Source organism: Ictidomys tridecemlineatus, unplaced genomic scaffold (genome assembly GCF_052094955.1).
Source record: "Ictidomys tridecemlineatus isolate mIctTri1 unplaced genomic scaffold, mIctTri1.hap1 Scaffold_54, whole genome shotgun sequence".
In the NCBI taxonomy this organism is placed as follows: domain Eukaryota; kingdom Metazoa; phylum Chordata; class Mammalia; order Rodentia; family Sciuridae; genus Ictidomys; species Ictidomys tridecemlineatus.
In genome coordinates, this window is record NW_027523576.1 from 363144 (window position 1) to 381930 (window position 18787).

The 18787-nt window shown below is 42.2% G+C and overlaps 1 protein-coding gene and 1 pseudogene across 1 annotated transcript; one reads left to right on the forward strand and one right to left on the reverse strand.

The window, feature by feature from the left end:
- Positions 1-5455: 5455 nt before the first annotated feature.
- On the reverse strand, positions 5456-16036 carry LOC144373982 (putative polypeptide N-acetylgalactosaminyltransferase 8; the record flags this gene model as incomplete). The annotated part of the gene is made up of 4 exons (XM_078036963.1): positions 5456-6850; positions 13869-14036; positions 15120-15215; positions 15725-16036. Coding segments are annotated over 4 exons (720 nt in total), but the record flags the coding sequence as incomplete, so codon positions are not given.
- A 151-nt stretch (positions 16037-16187) lies between these two features.
- On the forward strand, positions 16188-16717 carry LOC144373973 (coiled-coil-helix-coiled-coil-helix domain-containing protein 2 pseudogene; annotated as a pseudogene).
- The last annotated feature ends 2070 nt before the right edge of the window (positions 16718-18787 follow it).

An 18787-nucleotide genomic window follows, 5' to 3' on the forward strand; every position in this document is an offset into this window, starting at 1 on the left:
CACTCTGTAGTCCCCAAGCCAGTGCTTCTCAGTCCTCTCTGTCAACCTCCTCTATAGCCCAAGCCATGCTGTGGAACTCAGGAGTAAAACATTCCAGTTCAGAAGAGCAAACAAGACCTGGCAGTGACCACTGCTAGGGCAGCAGCACTATCCAAGGCCAGCCACCCCCCCCCTTTCTTGTGCACCTGATGCAGTGTAAACAAAAGAGTCCCCATGATAGTGACAGAGTCCAAATTTAGAAAGCAGAGCATCTGTGCCTACAGTGGCTGCACCTTGGAATCAGTGGCATTTGAGGCAGACAGATTCAAACACACATTGATAACATGGCAATTACTGTGCCTAGGATGACCAACTGATGAGCTTATGACTGCTTTTCTCTTTGTATTCCTGTCCTGGTTTCTGAAAATAGTGACCTTAATCTTAAAATGCACCTGTGTACTAATCTTGTGTTCAATTTGACATCAATGGATTCCTTCAAACTGGTAACATCTCTATGTCACTTGCAAAGCTTTAAATCTCAGAAGATTATAAAGCTTTTTTCTGTTCTCCCAAATCTTCACAAAAAGGAATTTTGTACACATACTGGGAAGGCATTTTTATAGGGAAAGACTAGACAAGATGTGCTATAGGCCCATGGCAAGGCCCCACGACTCTGGAGGGGAGATAAGGAGATTATAAGGAATAGTGGGACTGGGGGACAAGGCCCCTGTGTGAACAGGACAGTCTCATCTCCTCCACCCAGGTTTGACTAGAAAATGTATTTGAAGCAGAGCCACCAGCTCAGTTCATGAAGAACTTTTAAAGAACAAAAGAAGATCAACAAGTTATTTTTCAAAGGACAAGTCCTGACCTAGCCAGTATAATCTGTTAGAAAAGGAAAACATTTGAGAATATTGGCATAACTGCTTTCACCAATTAAAGTTAAACTATACATATTTCTTGTCATAAATTTGACTCTTCTGCCTGGGATTTTCGTTGTTGTTTTAGGTATTTGTTTTCTACAGAGGACAATAGCTCTATGGTTATATTGAGCAATTTGGTTTTTTTTGCTTAAGGATGATAGACTTGCAAATTGCAGTCTTTTGGTGGGGTGGGTGGTAATGGGGATTGAACCCAGAGACCTCTGCATCCTCTGCCCTTCTTATTTTTAGATAGTCTCACTAAATTGCCAAGGATTGCCTCAAACTTGCATTTCTCCTGCCTCAGCCTCTCAAGCTGCTGGGATTACAGGCGTTTACTAATGTACCTGGCTAGCCTTTTAATCCTGAAATAAATTCACTCCTTGAAATTATATTTGTTAAAATGTTTAGAGGAGAAAAAAACTATGATTTTGAAATTATAACATAATTTATATATAATGAGTTGATTTTACCCACAAATTCAGGTGATAATTAACTCACTATGGTATTATCCACCTATTTTAGATAATCTCTATAAAAGGACTTTACAGATTTTCTTAAATTTAGGAAATTAGCTAAAGCACATTTTCCATTGTGGAAATGTATTATAAGTACAATAAAGGGACTCTGTAAGAGATTAAATCTGCTAGAATCTCCATTTGTTACAATTCGGCCCTCAGCCCTTCCTCCTTTAGGTCTCACGTGGATCAGAAGTTGTGCACCCTGAGGTTGGGATACGTAAGCCTGATGCAAATGATGCAAAGGATCTGAAGAAGGACAATCAGGCACATGATGGCAGTGACCCAGTCTCTAGGCCCCCTTTGGAAAAGTGACAGAATCCTGGGGTGATAGCTGCTGTAATAAAGAGAATGGCAGATCCAAATTGCTTCCCTGGGGTTCCTGCTTGAAGTTGGGCTGGGAAAGAACAAAAACAGTCACATTGTCACTTTGGTTTGGGACAGGTGGAATGAAAAATGGAGCCACGCCTTTCACTTTGGGGTCAAAAAGAGAGAGCCATATTGTAAAGTGAACGGTGGCTCCCCAAGACCTCCAGGCATAGTGTCCCCCTGCGGCCTATGAGGGAAACATAAGGCACAGGCTTCAGAAAAGCCAGAGGTAAAAGAGGATGGAGAGAAAAATGAGCATTGCAACATACTCCAGGGATTACCACTGTCTGGGTCAGAGGGAGGGAATGGGCAGGACCATGGTTCTAGAAATCCAACTCCTAGTAACAAACACAGAAGGACTTCTCTGTGGGGATTTGGTGACCTTTGAAGTTCCAGCATCATCAACAAGTTTAACACCTGTCAACGTTTAGATAGCGCTAACTTATGTAGAGCTCCATCATTCTCAAAAATGAAAGGGGGTGGGGGAGAACAATTAGTGAATCAGTGAATAGGGACGATAGACTTGCAAATTGCAATCTTTTGGTGGTTACCAAGGGAACAGTTTCCTGACTGGGCTAAAGTCCATCACAGAGACAACCTTCACAAGTCCTGACCAATGAGGGCTGGAGGTAGCAGGTGACCAGAGGAACAAGTGATGGTCAGACTTTTGAATGAAGGAAGCTATCCCACACCCTCCTCCTCATAGCTGGCCTGCTGGACCAGAGCCTCTGGAAAGTGGGGGCCTCAGGTCTGTCTGACCATCTAACTACATATGTGAGAGAATTACAGATTTCCCCTTAAGAACAAAAGACACCAACGTTGGATTAAGCTGCTATTTCTTAGATTTAAGCTGCAGTTAGTGGGAAGGGATATTTAATGTACAGGAGTCCTTCCTGATCCAAGGGAGATACATTCTAAAACTCTCAAGAGATACCTGGAACCGTATTAGACATTTTATTCCCTATATATTCCTATGGTAAAGGTTCTTCCTTACAATAGAATGCCAATTTAATAATTGTTAAAGGGATTGTCAAATTAGGAAATCACAACTCGGCACGCACACATTTAAAATTGTTTAAAACTAGTGGGTGATGAGAAATGGGAAAAGCATATCTAGATATTTTTCCCTATATATTCCTATACTAAAGTTTAATTTTAAAACTAGGCACATGAGAAATTAGCAATAATAACTCATAACAAAATAGAAGTATAATGATACAATGTAATAAAAGTTATTTGAAACTTATGAATTTTTATTTCCAGAATATTCCATTCAATACTTTTGGATCCCCAATGACCTCAGATAATTGAAACTGTAGAAAGCAAAACCGTGGATGGAGTTTTGCTTTCAACAGTTTATCTAGGTAGGCAATTTTTTGTTTGAGTTTGTTTTAAATTTAAATGTGTTCTATTTTAAAATAATGTCAGACTTACAGAAAAGTTGTGAGTACCCAGTACAAAGAATTCCTGCATACCCTCTACTATGTTCAGCCAGTTTCACTTACCTACATTTGTTTTACCATACCCTACTTGACCTTTCATCCACATATGTAAAATCTGATCATGTCCTACCCCCCAATCCATTCAGTGATTGTTTCATAAAATTAAGGACATTTTCTTATATAGCCAGTGTACAATGAAATAACATAGATACAGTACTATTATCTCATCAACCAACCCGATTCCAATTTCAGCAATTATCTTACTGCTGTTCCTTATAAATGAAAGAGGAGAGAAATCCCCTCAGGTCCAGAACAACACATCACATTCAGCTGCTGTGTCTCTTTCATCTCCTTTAGTCTGAAAGCCTCTCAATACTTCTTCATCTTTCATGACTTTAACATTTTTGAAGCATACAGACTATTTTTTTTGAAGAATGTCTCTTGATTTGGGTTTAATTGAAGTTTCACAAAGATTATAAGTTCAGGCTCTGCATTTTGGGCAGGAATAGCCTAGAAGTGATGCTATGTTCTTGGCACATCATATCAAGAGGTACAAGCTGTCCATTTGTCCAGCTACTGGTGTTTATGTTGACTGCTCAAGTAACATGGCATATGCCAGGTTTCTCACCCATAAAATTACTATCTTTCCACTGCTGTAATGGATAAATATCTTCTGGGAAGTTACTTTAATTATATATTTTTGTGTACATACATTTGTGGTGTATATTTTTCCCATTTCTCATCACCCACTAGTTTTAACATCCATTGGTGAGTCTTGCCTGAAACAATTTTAACTGTGTGCGTGCCAAGTTGTGATTTCCTAATTTCATAATCCCTTTAACAATTATTAAATTGGCATTTTATTGTAAGGAAGAACTTTCCCTACTCCTCATTCATTCTTTTATTTATTTGAAAGAACTCATGTATTCTTATCTTATTCTTTGGCTATTGTGATCAACATTAATTTTAATGTTCAAATTGTCCCAGATTTAGCCAGTGGAACCCCTTTCAACTTGGTTACTGTGGGTTGTAACATATCCTACCATTCTTTGAGAAGTTCCTTTCTTTTAACACAGGAAGATATTAGAGCCAGAACCTTAAAATTAGCTATTTCCCTAAGGAGTCCTAATTCTAAATATTTAGAAACGAAGGACTGAATGTTGAATGCTAGGTATGCTCGGTGTATGTGTGTAAGTGCAGAGAAGTGTTCATCTAAAGTAGAGATATATGGCTAGATTTGCTTACTTTTGTTTATAATCCATTTTTGGTTTCTATATTTGATTTTTATGTATTTTTATTTTGAACATATGAAACATGATTCTAAATGTCAAATCCACAGGGAAAAAAGTCTACTTATGAGAATGCCACTCCCCCCGCATCTCTTCTATCCTGTTCCCCAGTCCTTGGCACCCTGTTCCCAACCACCACCATCCATTGTAATAATCTCAATAGTTTCTGGTTTATCCTTCTCAGGTTTTATTTTGCAGAAAAGAACAGACACATGTATATTTTCTCCTTATTTTCTACCTAAAAGATACATACTTATAAATGCTAGTTTTCTTTTTTCACTGAGCAAAATATACACTAAATCACTCCATATCAGTTCAGAGAGATGCTCCTGGTCCTTTTTACAGCCACCTAATACCCCACTGTGTGGATTTATTTAGCACTCTCTGAAGTTTGGGTACACAGTTTATCTCCAACATGTTTCACAAACACCCAGTTCTTCAAAGAATTAGATATTGCCAAATACCAACTGAGATTGTGCCATTTTATGTCCTCCCATCAACACGAGACTGCCAGTCTCCACATCCCTCCCATGGAATGTGCTGTTGTGTTTTCTGTTTTGTTTTCTTTTTTTTACTTTTGCCAATTTAAATGAAAAATTATCTCAGTTCACTTTTAATCTTCATTTCTCTGTGAATGAGGTCAAATGTTTTTTTATATATGTAAACCTAGTGTGTCTTTTGCCTGCTTTTCTATTGCGTACATGCTTTTTTTTGAGAGAGAGAGAATTTTTTAATATTTATATTTTAGTTTTCAGTAGACACAACATCTTCATTTCATTTTTATGTGGTGCTAAGGATCAAACCCCGCGCCCTGCACATGCCAGGCGAGCGCACTACTGCTTGAGCCATATCCCCAGCCCACGTACATGCTTTTTAAAACCTTTGCTCTCAATTTTATTTTCCCTTCAGTTTGCCAGGAAGAAACCAGAAGTAATACATTTGCTTAACATTTAATTTATAACACAATAGGATCTTATTCACAATAATTCTTACTTGTCATTTGTTCACTGTGAAGTTTTGATCAAGCTGCATACTTATGATACACTTCTAAAGCTTATTTTTAAAAGTCTTAGCCAATTTAATTCTGTGCCAGATTACCAGTGTCTTTCCTGCCTAATACCTAAAGGAAACCTCAAGATTCCCAGGGACCCCTGACATGGGACTAAGGAAAAAGCAGCCTCTTAGGAAGGCAACCCAGGAGCCCATACTTCCTGGGTAAGCCCACAACACAGCACACACCTGGGTCCCCAAGATTTCACCCAAAATTGGTAGCCCTGGATAACTACAGGGAAGGATTTACCCAATGAACAGACATAAGAATCCTGGTTTAAAGTTTTTGCCTGCAAATCCCTTCTTTGTGCCCCAATAGGTGATGGCTATCTGTTGTAATCCTCATTTTCTCCATAATTTTTGGGGGGCAATAGAAAGAAATAGGTGAGATCTAATCATCAGACATTATGAACAGATTCACAAGGAATTGGATTTTTCTACCATTTTCTGTGAACTAGCCCTTGAAAAGCTATGATTGGGTGAGGTTCTTTCCCTCCTCTCCTCAGCCTCTGCAATCTCTTTTTCATTGGAGAGACTGGTAATTCCAATAAAGCTGCCATGGGATAGGGGGCACACAAATGGAGGAATCTGTTAAAGTGACTGGTCTACTTGTTGTATCTTTCAGAACAGTCCAGAAAGGAGAGGGAGGTCATGCCACCTGGATGGTGATCACACTGCCACTGGCATGAGGAGGACCCAGCCTCTCACGTGGAACAGTCTGGGGAGTCTCTAAGCAGCTGAGTCGGGGAGGAGGTGTGGGACAGGTGGTGATAGTAGCTGTTGGAATGAAGGCTAAACAGCTTTGGTGGAAGTCAGAGATAAACTTCCATCTTCCTCCTCCACTTTCCACAGAACAAGCAGATGAGACAGGCTATTTCAAGGAGTTTCCAAGAATGGCATTTGATAGATATCACAATCTTCCAAGGGAAGCTGGGCACAAGGCATCAGTTTCTGCTCCGGTCCTCAGCCATTGTGCCCTGACACGTGCACAGGATTCCATGTCCTGGGTCTTGCACACTGAGATCACAGTAAACACACACACATTTCCTTTCCTTCACCCTCTCCCACATTGCACAGCATTGGGGGTAGATGCTATTCCAGTTGTGAGAATTGGTGTCCCAAATTCAGACTCTGCAAGCTCACTGGACATCGGTCTGATCCCAGTTTCTGATGACGTACTGAATTTGCATGGTACACTTCTGCAGCACAAGCATGTAGGCACCAAAAGAGTGCTTCCTGATCTCCAGACACTGTTTGGTGTCCCTGTTTATGATGGCTCTTCCCTGGGTGGGAGGAGGGAGAGTCAAGGTGATAGCAATAGCACAGCATCCCACTGGGCCTACTCTCTGTGCTGTGGTCTGCCAGGGTCCCTGGATCCTTTGCAAGTTCCCCAGCGAGAATGAGAAGCAATGTGTGGAATTCAACCCCCCAGTGCTTTCTGCACCAGCCTGGCAGCCAGCTAAGCCCACAGTACTGAGTTCATAAGCACCATGGGCCTCCCTGGAGACTGAAGCAGCAGGCCAACGCTGACAGGTGTAACACCATGACATCTTGTTTTCAAATTTGTCCGTCTTTTCTGTCTCTCCAGACCTGAGCCCATGGAACCCCTCAGGCTCGCCCTTCCCTTGCCTTCCTCTCCCTCCTCAGCAGGGCTCTGTCAAGGACCTGGGGCAGAAGCCACTTGGGAGGAACTCAATTTACCTTCTCCACCATTCTGGGTGGCAACTTCCTGCCTCCTGTCATGGGGCTTCAACAAAGTTCACTACTGGGAACACCATGGGCATCAGTGCTCAACAGTCAGGATTGATTCCCTCATATACAAACCAGGTGGCCTTGGGCACCTAACCTCCCCAAGTCTCCATTTCCTCATCTGTAAAATAGGTTTTGAGTAAATTTTAAAGTTTAAAATTTGTGTTAATATTAATTGAGCATCTGGTGCTTGATACATGAAAGATGCACGATAAATCTGAGACCATCTTGGCCCTATCCCTTCTCGTAGGGAAAAAGGAAGAAGGGTCCTCCTCCTTGTTCCTATATTCTCCCTCTGACCCCCACCCCTCGCCCCACCTCTTTCTGAACTCCACATCTCAGCACTTGGCAAACTTGCCATCTGTCCAAGCTGAGCCTGCATCTGCTCCTAACCCTCTCACCCCCATGCCCCTCTCACCCCCACACCCCTCTCACTCCCATGCCCCTCTCCAATCTTTGCTAGAATCACTCCCTAATCTGTGTTAGTTCCTGGTCAGGGGCTTCTTCCTTTATTCACAACCTTCTGCTACCATCGTCAGAGTTCATGCATTCGATGAGAGGTCCGGTGAGTCACCTGATCTCACTGTCCCTCAGATACACGGTCACCAGGGCTTTTAACAGTAAGGGCTGCAGCTCTAAGATCTCCAAACCTCTGCCTCCCTGCTTCTCACCTCTCACAATCACAAACTGCCCCCAACAACCCCTGGTCTCCCAAACCATCTGACCTATACTCCCTGGGTGTCCCACCCCATCCTCCACCCCCCATTCTCAGGGCATTCATCCAGTGTCGGCCACGCAGGGTTCCTCTCCAGGTTCTGGAACTTCTCCACCACCCGCCACTCCCTGCTTTCAGCCCCTGACCACAGAGGGCTCCTGTACAGAGTCCACCAACCCGGCTCAACAAGGCATCTACAGCAGCCTGGCCTCAGGCTTTGCTTGCCCCTCTGTGTCACTCTTCTAGGCCTCTACAGCACGTTCTGTCCCTGGATCCCCACCCCAACACTTTCAGCAAATGTCAAGAAGATCACACTCCATTTATATCTTCACCTGAAAACCACCAGTGGTCCACAGGATGCTGCCTCATGGATCATCTCAAAGGAGCTGCCTGTCCCTGTCTCGCCAGTCAGTAGCCTGTTTGTGCTCTGAATCAGCCGTCCTTGATGCTAGCCAACATTCTTCCAGTCTAACACCCTTATTTTATTTCTCCCTCTCTGCACATTTGTTTTCTACTAGCTTTAAAGATGTCATAATGTTAGAAGAAGGGGAGGACCACAAACCCAAAGCTCTCCTGCTTAACTAATATTTAGTGGTTTTGCCCTTTTAAAAAAATAAAAGTCATCAGACTAGAGTGAGACATGCATACCTATGTTTATAGCAGCACAATTCACAATAGCCAAACTATAGAACCAATGGAGGTATCTACCAATGGATAAAGAAAATGTGGTATATACACACAATGGAGATTTATTCAGCCATTAAGAAGAATGAAATTCTGTCATTTGCAAGAAAGTGGATAGAACTTGAGAACACCATGTTAAGCTAAATAAATGAAACTCAGAAAGCCAAGGGCCATATATTGTCTCTCATATGTGGAAGCTAGAGAGGAAAAAGGAACAAAAAACATTGGGTGGGGGAGTCTCATGAAAAAGAGAGATCAGGAGTAGAGGAAAGGGACCACAGGGAGGGAAAGGGGAACTTCTAGGGAGTGATACTGGCCAAATTCCATTGTTATATTGTGTACATGTAGGAATACATAACAACAAGTCCCACCATTTCATACAACCATAATGCACCAATAAAAAACATGAAAAAAAGGAGAATCAAATACCTAAGCAACCAGGAAGTAACACACAGTGGTAAGATTCTCTGCTTCAGTGCTACACAATTACTATGCTGTGTAATCTTGGGGAAATGGTTTGACTTCTCTGGGCCATAGTTTCTTCATGGTTCAGACAGAGCTAACAGTAACACTTATCTTATAAAAGACCTTTGTCTTACAAGGACTAAATTAGATAATGTTTAACCCAATGCCTGGCTTATAACATACACTCAATAAGTCTTGGCTATTATACTGTGATGTTTTAAATAAACTCAGTGGCCTATTTTCTATTTTCTCTCAACTTCCATGTGACTTGGGTTCTGACAGCACTCCCTACAGCACCTGGCTTCTTTTAATTGTGTTCATCTGGATCTTATGCACTTTCTCTCTTGTGTTTATTTAGGAACAGTGCGGCCAGAATTTTTAACGGATTTCTGTTTTTGTTTCATTTTCACTTTTACAAAAGGAATATATGCTTATTTTAATGTAAAAATGATATTTTTAAAAATTAGAACCACTCATGATGGTATAACACTGTACTTATGGTTTTTATATATGGTTTTTACTTCTTTTAAATTAATATTATGTATATTTTCTCCTTTCATCATTTTTAAATAACTTTTAGAATATCATTTGAATAGCTATATGATATTCACTTAAGCAACGAGCAAAAATCCCTACCACTACTGGGTATTTCATTTTTCCTAACATTTTGCTTTGAAAATATCAGGATATAGTCTACATTAATCATGGACTTCAGTCTATATTATTTCTTAAGATATTATCCTGAAAACTAATCAGTTCCTTTAAAAGGGTCATAGTTAGTTGTTGGTATCAGAGCTCTTCCTATTGTGTTAGTCAACTTTCCAACACTATTGATAAAATACCCAAGGTAAACAACTCAACAGGAAGAAAGAATTTGGGCTCATGGTTTCAGAGACTTCAGTTTGTGATTGCTTGACTCTGTTGTTTCTGGGCCTGGGATGAGGAAGAAGATCACAGCAGGGAGCACATGGTGGAGGAAAGCTGCTCACCTTACAGTGGTCAGAAGGCCAAGAGAGAGGAAAGTCCAGGGATAAGATATAGTCCCCAAGGTCATGCCTCAAGGACCCACTCCTTTCAACTAGGTTCCATATTCTAAATTTCCATAATCTCCCAATAGTCCATCAAAGTATAACTTCATCAATGGCTTAATCCACTAATATAATCAGAGCCCTCATGATCTAATAACTTCCCAAAAGCCCTACCTCTGAACATTGTTGCATTGAAAACCAAGACTTCGACATAAGCCTGGGGGGGTGCCTTTCAGATTCAATTATAACACCTGTGTGCAGGCAAATTGCTATTGGAACCTTTTTGGTTCACTCACCCACCAGCAAGGTGTGAGCACCCACAGGGCTCTCTTTCTTAGTGGTTTTTGGAACCTTTAGGATGGGTGTTCTCCTCCTCCTCACTACCAACTCTAGAAATCCTCTTTGTGTCATGGGCTGTCACTCTGTCTTGACCTTCACCCAAATACCCACTGTTTCAACTGCATCACTACCGCCAATGCTAGGCTCCTCCTATCAAAGTCCATGTGGCTGTAAACACCCCATCTCTGAATTAGGTCCCTTCTCAGTCACTCGATTTGGCTCCCTTGTGCTTCACAGAGAGTGTAACCTCCTCTGGTTGATTTAAAACACAGAATCATGACATTGGGAGAAAATAGAGGGATTATCTAGTCTGATCACCCTCTCAATTCCAGAAAATATTTTTAGTGATTTTTTTTTCATGCTCAGGATTTATTTTCAAGATTCCCACTCATAAACAATAAATAATACAGAGATTCTGCTTATCCTTTACTTTGGTAACTTTTTAGTAGAATGAATGTGTAAGTTGTGCTACAAAGTAAATAGAGCACAAGAGAGCCCCAACATTCAGCCAAATATTGTTTTTGATTCAGATATAAAATGGATAGGAAGGACTAGATAGGAATTGACTCAAGATGAACCAAAAGTTTGATAATATACCAGGAACCACCTGATCACCTCCCTCTTAACTTTTGAATTTCTTGGCATAATGGTCATAAAAAGGGTCCCAGCCTGGACATCAGAGCATCAGGCAGCCCATCCCTGGATGTGCTACAGAGCAGACCTTACACTCAGCCCAAATTTCCATTCTATCATCGGCCTCAGTCAGCTGAGAAGGCAACCTTCCAAATTTCTCTTAGGAAGACAACTTTTCAAATATTTGGGATGCATAATTATCTCTTTTGGATAAATAGTGAGGCTGATCTGGCTATGACACATCTGTCACCACAGTGACTTAACTGATCTTGCTGGATAAGCAGATGTCCCCTTCCTCCTCTTTTCCATGCCTAGTGCACTCCTCCTAGAGCTGCATGCTCTGTTGAAGAGGACACCCTTCCCCAATAGAGGAGGACTGCTCTTTGGTCAAGGATATATGAGTAGCTGCACTCCCCTGCTAGAACCTCCAAAAGAGCTCTTAGGAATAAATGGTATTTTTAATTCCTAGGATATTTGGGATAAAGTATAGATACTAAGGGAAGAAACAGGTAATATTTGCTAAATATTCTATGTGTTTTTGCTATTTTTAAGTACTGTTATATTTATGGAAAATTAGCATCTTACAAATTAACCTTTTGATAGCAATTTTAAAATGTGTAACAAATTAAATTTCTGATTGCATGTTGAGATTTCACTGACTTTATAAGCACTTTGGAAAACATTTAAGAGATTCAGGTTCACTAAATATAAAGTCAGATAATCAAAGTCCTTAAGAAAGTAAATTTAATGTTTTAAATTAATTTTATCAATTTAATGTATTATATATTTTATGTAATTTAAATTTATAAAATATACTCTACAACAGATAAATAAATTTATTAAATTGTTTTTAAAAATGCCCTATTAAAATTATTAAAACTTGCTAGGCTTGAAGTACTAAGATCATTAAAGACATCAAAAATTCACATTTAGCACACTAGGCTCACCAGATACTCTGATGTGCTGTGCTTGGTGACTACTATTGACAGAGAACTCAGCACTGTGTGAGGCAGCTGCTGGGCCATCAAGAAGTCCCCCCTTTGTCATCAAGAAGTCCAGTTTGGGACTATTGGGAGAAGGTAGAATCTTTAAGAGAATGAGTCTAGCAGAAAGTCTTTAGGTGATTGAGGATGTGCCTTCAAGAGGGACTGCAAGACCCCAGTCTCTTCCTCTTTCTCTTTTGCTTCTTGACTTATGATATAAGTGAGGTCTACTCTACCACATGCTCCCACCCTGATGCAATACCTCACTACAGACCCAAATCAACTGGACCAATCAATCATGGACTGGAATCTTCAAAACTGTGACTCAGACTAAACCTCTCTTTATATGTTGGTTACCTCAGGTACTTGATGTAAATGACAGAAAATTGACTAGCATGCTCCTTTTCCTTAGGAAAACAGCATCCTCTTTTCTCCAAGCTCAGCTCTCCTAAGTGCCAATCTTTCACTTGTTCCACAACCACTTATTGAGTGCCTGAAATGTTCCAGATGTTATAACAGATGATAGAAAACAACAAGCAAAATCCAGACCCTGCCCTCCAGTTCTCAGATGAGTGGTGAAAAGAAACAGGAGAGCAGGCAGGTCAAAGAGACAATGAGACAAGGGGAGCCTGAGAGCACAGAAGAACCCAGCCTATTCCTGCAGGGTCATGGAAGCTTCCCAGAGAGAGGCCCTGTCTGAAGCCAGGGATGCACTTTGAGGTTGTTCTGGTGAAGAGGTTGGAGGAGAGGGAATGACAACTGAAATGGGCCTAAGGTAGGGGGAGCATGCCAGTTCCATGTCATTGTAGCTTAGATGGAGGTGACAGAGACTGGGAAGGCATTACCTCTCCTTCTCCCTCTAATTGATATTGCAGGGAGACTGGAACGAAAAACCTCTCTGAAATCATAAGAAAATTTTTGCACATAGGTGCCTATACATTTAAACTGCATAGCTAGCAGAAAATCGTCACAGAGGCTATTGGCCTTAAAAAAATAGGACTTGCCGAAATAGACTGTCCATGATTTTTAAAATGCAGCACTTGAAGTTTATGCAGTACCAATCACAAACCATAACCTCCTTCCAACAGGACATCACAGACTAATGAAATTGGCCAAAGAACACAAAAATTTTTGAAGCAGCCCCAACATGGGGCAGGTTCACACGTAGACTGTGATCAGCCAAGTCCTTCATGTCATTGACACATGGATTCTGCTAGATTCCCGCTATCCTGTTCTTGGCTATTTAATATTGAAGTGAAAGCCAGGACTTTTGCAGTAGTCCCTGTTGGATTTCACCCTAGTCCTCTATACTTTGACAATCATTAAAAATCATGTGCCAGGCACCATGCCAAATGCTTCACAATCTTCTCTCATTTAATCCTCCCGATAGGCCCACAAAGTAAATACTATTATCTTGGTTTTATAGACGAGGAAACTGAGCATCAGAGATAGTCAGAAACTTGCTAAAGATGACTAAGCCAGGATTTGAGCCCAAACTCTATGAAGCTATGGCAGCTCCAGGACTTCTCCCTCCTCATCCACCCCTGCCTTAGTCAAGAGACTCTGTGGTTCACACCTGATTCCCAGCTTCCAGCCTTTCCCTTACCTGCTGCCACAAAAATTAATCTAAAAATGTTATCAAATCAAGTCAAACCTCTCAAACTATATTAGTAAGTACCTCCCCTTTAAAAGGCATGTGACTCACCTGTTTAAAATCCCAACGTATGTGTAGTCCACTTTGGGCTGCCGTAGAACATGGCTCTAAAGTAGGATTTTCCCCATGGCCAGGATCTGTGAGGCAGCGGTCATCAGAGTTTGCATCTGCAATCAGATTTCCCATGTAGAATTCCCCAGTTTGGTGGTAATAGATGTTCTGGAAGATAGCAAGGGACCTGCCATGGGCACACTCAGCCGTGTAGAGGCCCAAGGATGGCTCTCGTGCCCTGGATCATGAATTTCCTGGCCACATGGAGTAATTGCACCCTTCCTCCCCTATGACAGTAGATTCCAGGGAGAAGGCCAGGCCTAGGGATGGGCACTTGGCCCACCCTCTTTCCTACAATGTCTCCAAAAGAATCATGGTGTGTGTGGATGAGGGAGCTGATCTTTGAAGAAAGCTTCTCCCAAAGCTTCTCAAGCTGAACTTGAGAAGCTGTCACTGTAAATCCCAGTATAAGCCTGTTGTCAAGAAGCCTTTCAAATTTCTCATCTGATAGTGCCTTGCTCAGTGAGCTTGGACAAATAGGTTGTTTTCATGCCTCAGGTTTTTTATCTCCTAAGAGGGAATGATATCTACCAGGAATACCTCAAAACCTTCCTGTAATGGCAACATGCAAAGTAAGATGGCAGATTTGAATATTTTCCATTTAATAAAAAGTCCCCTGGCTGCACCCTGAACTTAGTGCCAGCCCACATCTATGCCACAGAGGAACTTCCATTCCACCTCTGTTTTCTTTAGCCCTCTGCTTCCTTCTTTGCAAGAGAAGAACAGGTGGCTTCACCCGTCAAATTTCTGGGATGCACAGGAGAAGGGAAGATGGTGGGACAGTGGGAAGAGAGGAAAAAAGGGGATTAGAGGCAATTACCAATGAAAATCTCCCCTGGAGAATGACCACAACAGAGCAAAGCCTTCTACATGTCCCTGAAACTGAGCTGTCTTGCTGTGACCTTTAGAATGAACCAGAATGTGCTTACCTTAAGACTAGAGATATAATTCAGTGGTACAATGATTGCCTAGCATGCAGGAGGCCTTGGGTTCCATCCCCAACAACAACAACAACAACAACAACAAACACTACTTAAAAGTGTAGTTTTGGGTTTCACCCTTACCTGTGTCCCAGAATACTCTGCTCTTGCGTCCCCATCGTCTAACACCAAGTTTAAATCTGACAGAGGTTACCAGGAGCTGAGCCAAAATAGACTCACCCTGTCAGGCAGGGAAGACGATGGAAGTTACCTGTGGACTGAATTCATGGCAGGGATGCATGATGGGGATATTGCCTGGCACAGGTCCTTGATCCAGGCAGATACTCTTATCCAATGAGTTTTTCATCTGAAGGGAAAAAAAACATGAATGCAGTTTTGGAAAGACAATCCCAAAGCCTCCCCAGGACCTGCATTTTCCTTAAAACACCAAGAAGCCAACAGCCAAAAGAAGCAGAAACCGGGATTCTGGCAGCCACGTGCTGAGCACTGGGAAACAAACCAGAGCTTAGGTGAGGTGCAGCTGTGCTGCCCACGTTTTGGGAACATTGTCCCCTGCAGACCCTCACAGAGAACACCGAAGAACCCATCCTGCTACAGACATGAGTTGGCTAAGGAACCAACAGTGTCAGGCAAGAGCTGCAGTTTTCAAAAGGACTAGAGGCAGCAAAAGGAAAAGAAACAGGGATTGGGGAACAAGAGGAAAGGAAGTCTCTCAAGAGCAGAGCGCTGAGGAAGGCATGGGGCAGGAAGGGGACACTAGGCAGGAAAACCCTTGGCCAGGTAAATATATGGTTTGGGTTTCACTGTCTTCCACAAACAAGCATTCAAATTCTAAATCCATTTCACAGCACATACTCTTCCATAGCCCACAATGTTGAGGGTCGGCTTCAAGAGTGGATAAACATTTTTCAGGTACCAGTCAAAAGTTTTACATTTCAATTTCTTCCGGAGTGCAATTCTGGAAGAAATGTCTCCATAATCAATTCCAGAGTTCTGAAATAAAACACCAAGATTTCTATGCTTTGGTTCATGAGACCTTCCTGACTCCACTAATAAGTATGACCTTGCATGAATGGACTGAGAATTTTCCTGGCAGCCTAGAGGTAACCTTGATATTTTATTTTCCAGGGAATGTAGAAAAGCAACCTTGGGGACCTCTACTGGTTTTCAAAGACATTTGCAAACCCGGCATGGAGCAGGCAGGGTCACCACAGTACATTTCTCATTATAGCAAGCCGAAGCAGACTGCTCCTGTTTGAGATGATATTCACATCAATAAGGTATAAAATATTCCTCACCATGGCAGAAAAGGCTTTTTAAAAGTTCTGACACCGCTGGACGCCGAGCCGTCGGGAACTTACCATGTCGCGTGGAAGCCGGAGCCGCACTTCGCGCATGGCGCCCCCAGCCAGCCGGGCCCCTCAGATGAGGGCTGTGCCCAGGCCAGCACCAGAAGCTGAGCCACCAGCTGCAGCCCCACCATCTACAGTCGGGTCTCCTGCTGTAGCACCCCGGCAGCCAGGTCTGATGGCCCAGATGTCAACCACTGCAGCTGGTGTGGCAGTGGGCTCTGCTGTTGGGCACACACTGGGCCATGCCATCACTGGAGGCTTCAGTGGAGGAGAGCAAACAAAGCCTGATATCACTTACCAGGAGCCTCGGGGAACCCAGCCAGCACAACAGCAGCAGCTTAGTGACCCTTGCTTTTATGAGATAAAACAATTTTTGGAGTGTGCCCAGAACCAAGCTGATGTTAAGCTCTGTGAGGGTTTCAATGAGGTGTTGAAGCAGTGCAGAATTGCTAATGGATTAGTCTAATCAAGAAGTTCAAATTGAAGAATTGGAAAATCAGCTCTGATGACCAAGTTACTTTAACATAAAAAGGTAACTGATAGTGAAAGTATGAATATAAAACTGCAATGTAAAGCCTCATTTAATAGCTTCAGTTTTTGTGAATGGCAGCAAATAAGTATTCTAACTGTATGGAAGTTCACAGAGTTGGGACTGGCAAATACGTGGCCTCCTGAAGTCAGCTGTTCTGATGTTCTTTGAGTATTAGAATAAAATGATTTTTCTCCTGAAAACAAAAAAGTTCTGACACCAAGATTTGAAGACTTTCTAAAAATGAATATTAACTAGAAAAAAAAGGCAGAAATGCAGAACCCATATGGGGTATCTGCCTTTTTTCCAGAATGTTCCTATGTGGTTCATTTCAAATCACCTTTGCAGAAGTTCATTTGTTTAGGGACAGTTTTCGTTATAGCTTGGCACAGTCACAATAGAGATAAAAGAGCTAAGGATATCCTGGAGGGTACCTATTTTCCCATCATACCTTAGCATACAGGGGCACCAGAAGAAATTTGTATGAACAATGAGCTAACTGCAGACTACTGGCACCTTGAGTTGTTAAAGGAATGATTTTCATGACTTTGAATCCTAAAGAAGGCTCGGGCTTCTCTGCCTATTTTTACATTCTCCAGAAATAGTGCTCCCATAGTTTAACCTGACCCCCGACTCCACCTTGTCTTCAGACTTTTCCTCCTAGATCTGTTCCACAGTTTCCCAACCATCCTGACCCTCTGATTTCTGGAGGTTACTTTAGGATCCACTGTGATGGAAAGAGAGTCTTCCTCTTCTCTCTGTGCCAAACACAGCTAACCATGCTTAAACTCAAAGCCAGCGCTTAGGGACAGAAGACAGCATATCACACCAACCTCAGGTGGCCAGGGCAAAAGATGCAGGCTCAGCCAAGGTTGTCCTCATGTATGTGCATCTAACAAGATAAAAGGACCTCCTCTCACCACCCCATGTATCACTTGCTATGTTTATGTCCTCTTAACCAATATATGATATCCAATTTTACTCTGCAAGGACTGCCCCAGTATAGAAGACGGATGTAGAACACAGAATCTAAAAGCCAGATTTTCTTGCTTTGAGTCTTATGTGGTCTAATTACTGTATGTTCCTGTGTTAAACAAGTTTCTTCTAATTATCTGTGCCTTGGCTTCCTCATCTGTGAAACATATCCCAAAGGTGGTTCTGATGGTTAATGGGTCAGTATATAAAACACTATCTAGAACATGATATTGTCACACAGACGTTAAGTGTCACTATTATTATACCTTGGGAACTTACTCTAATTCTTTATGACACAACAGCATATTTTTTCTGTCCATTCTCATTCTTCACTGCCACCACCACTTCCTGCTGCTAGCTTTCCCCCTGATGCTGTTCAGTCCATGACAAACCTGGAGAGGTATGTTCCAGGCCAGGTAGACCATGTGTTTGTATTCATCCATCCAGATTTCAGCCACTCACAGAGCATTGCGCTTCAAGAAAATGCTTAGATCCCACGCGTAGGGCTTGGGGTATCTCTCTAGATGAGCCACCCGGGAGCAGGGTAAGATCTCAATCTTCCCTCCACACTGCCACACCTGCAAGAGAAGGAACTATCTCCTGCATAGACTGGGCCCTGCGGTCAATGAATTGCATGGCTTGATGACTCACAAGAAGGCCCCATTTGGGGACCATTTTTTAATGACTCTAAGTTTGGTCTTCCTACCCCAGACTTCTTATTCAAATTGTCCATCCTTAGGAGACTATCAAACTGCTCCCCCTCTGTTGTCAAACAGTCCTGGAACTGAACTCCTACTTCCTTCACAAAGTCCTCCTGAAAGGACAAAAGAGGCTGCCTCTGCTCCCTTATCACCAAGGAAAGTGGCCAAGTCCTGAGAGGCACCATGCCCTCTCACTAGACTTAACTTCCCATGACCCTTCTCTGTCTCAAGCCAGACACAGGACAAATGGCAGACAGAAACTGAGGTGGCTTCTATGATTCTTCCTCTTGGTGCTCACCCTTTACCTAATCCCCTCCCCTTGAGTGTGGCCTCCCTCCTTTTTCTTTCTTTCTTCCTTCCT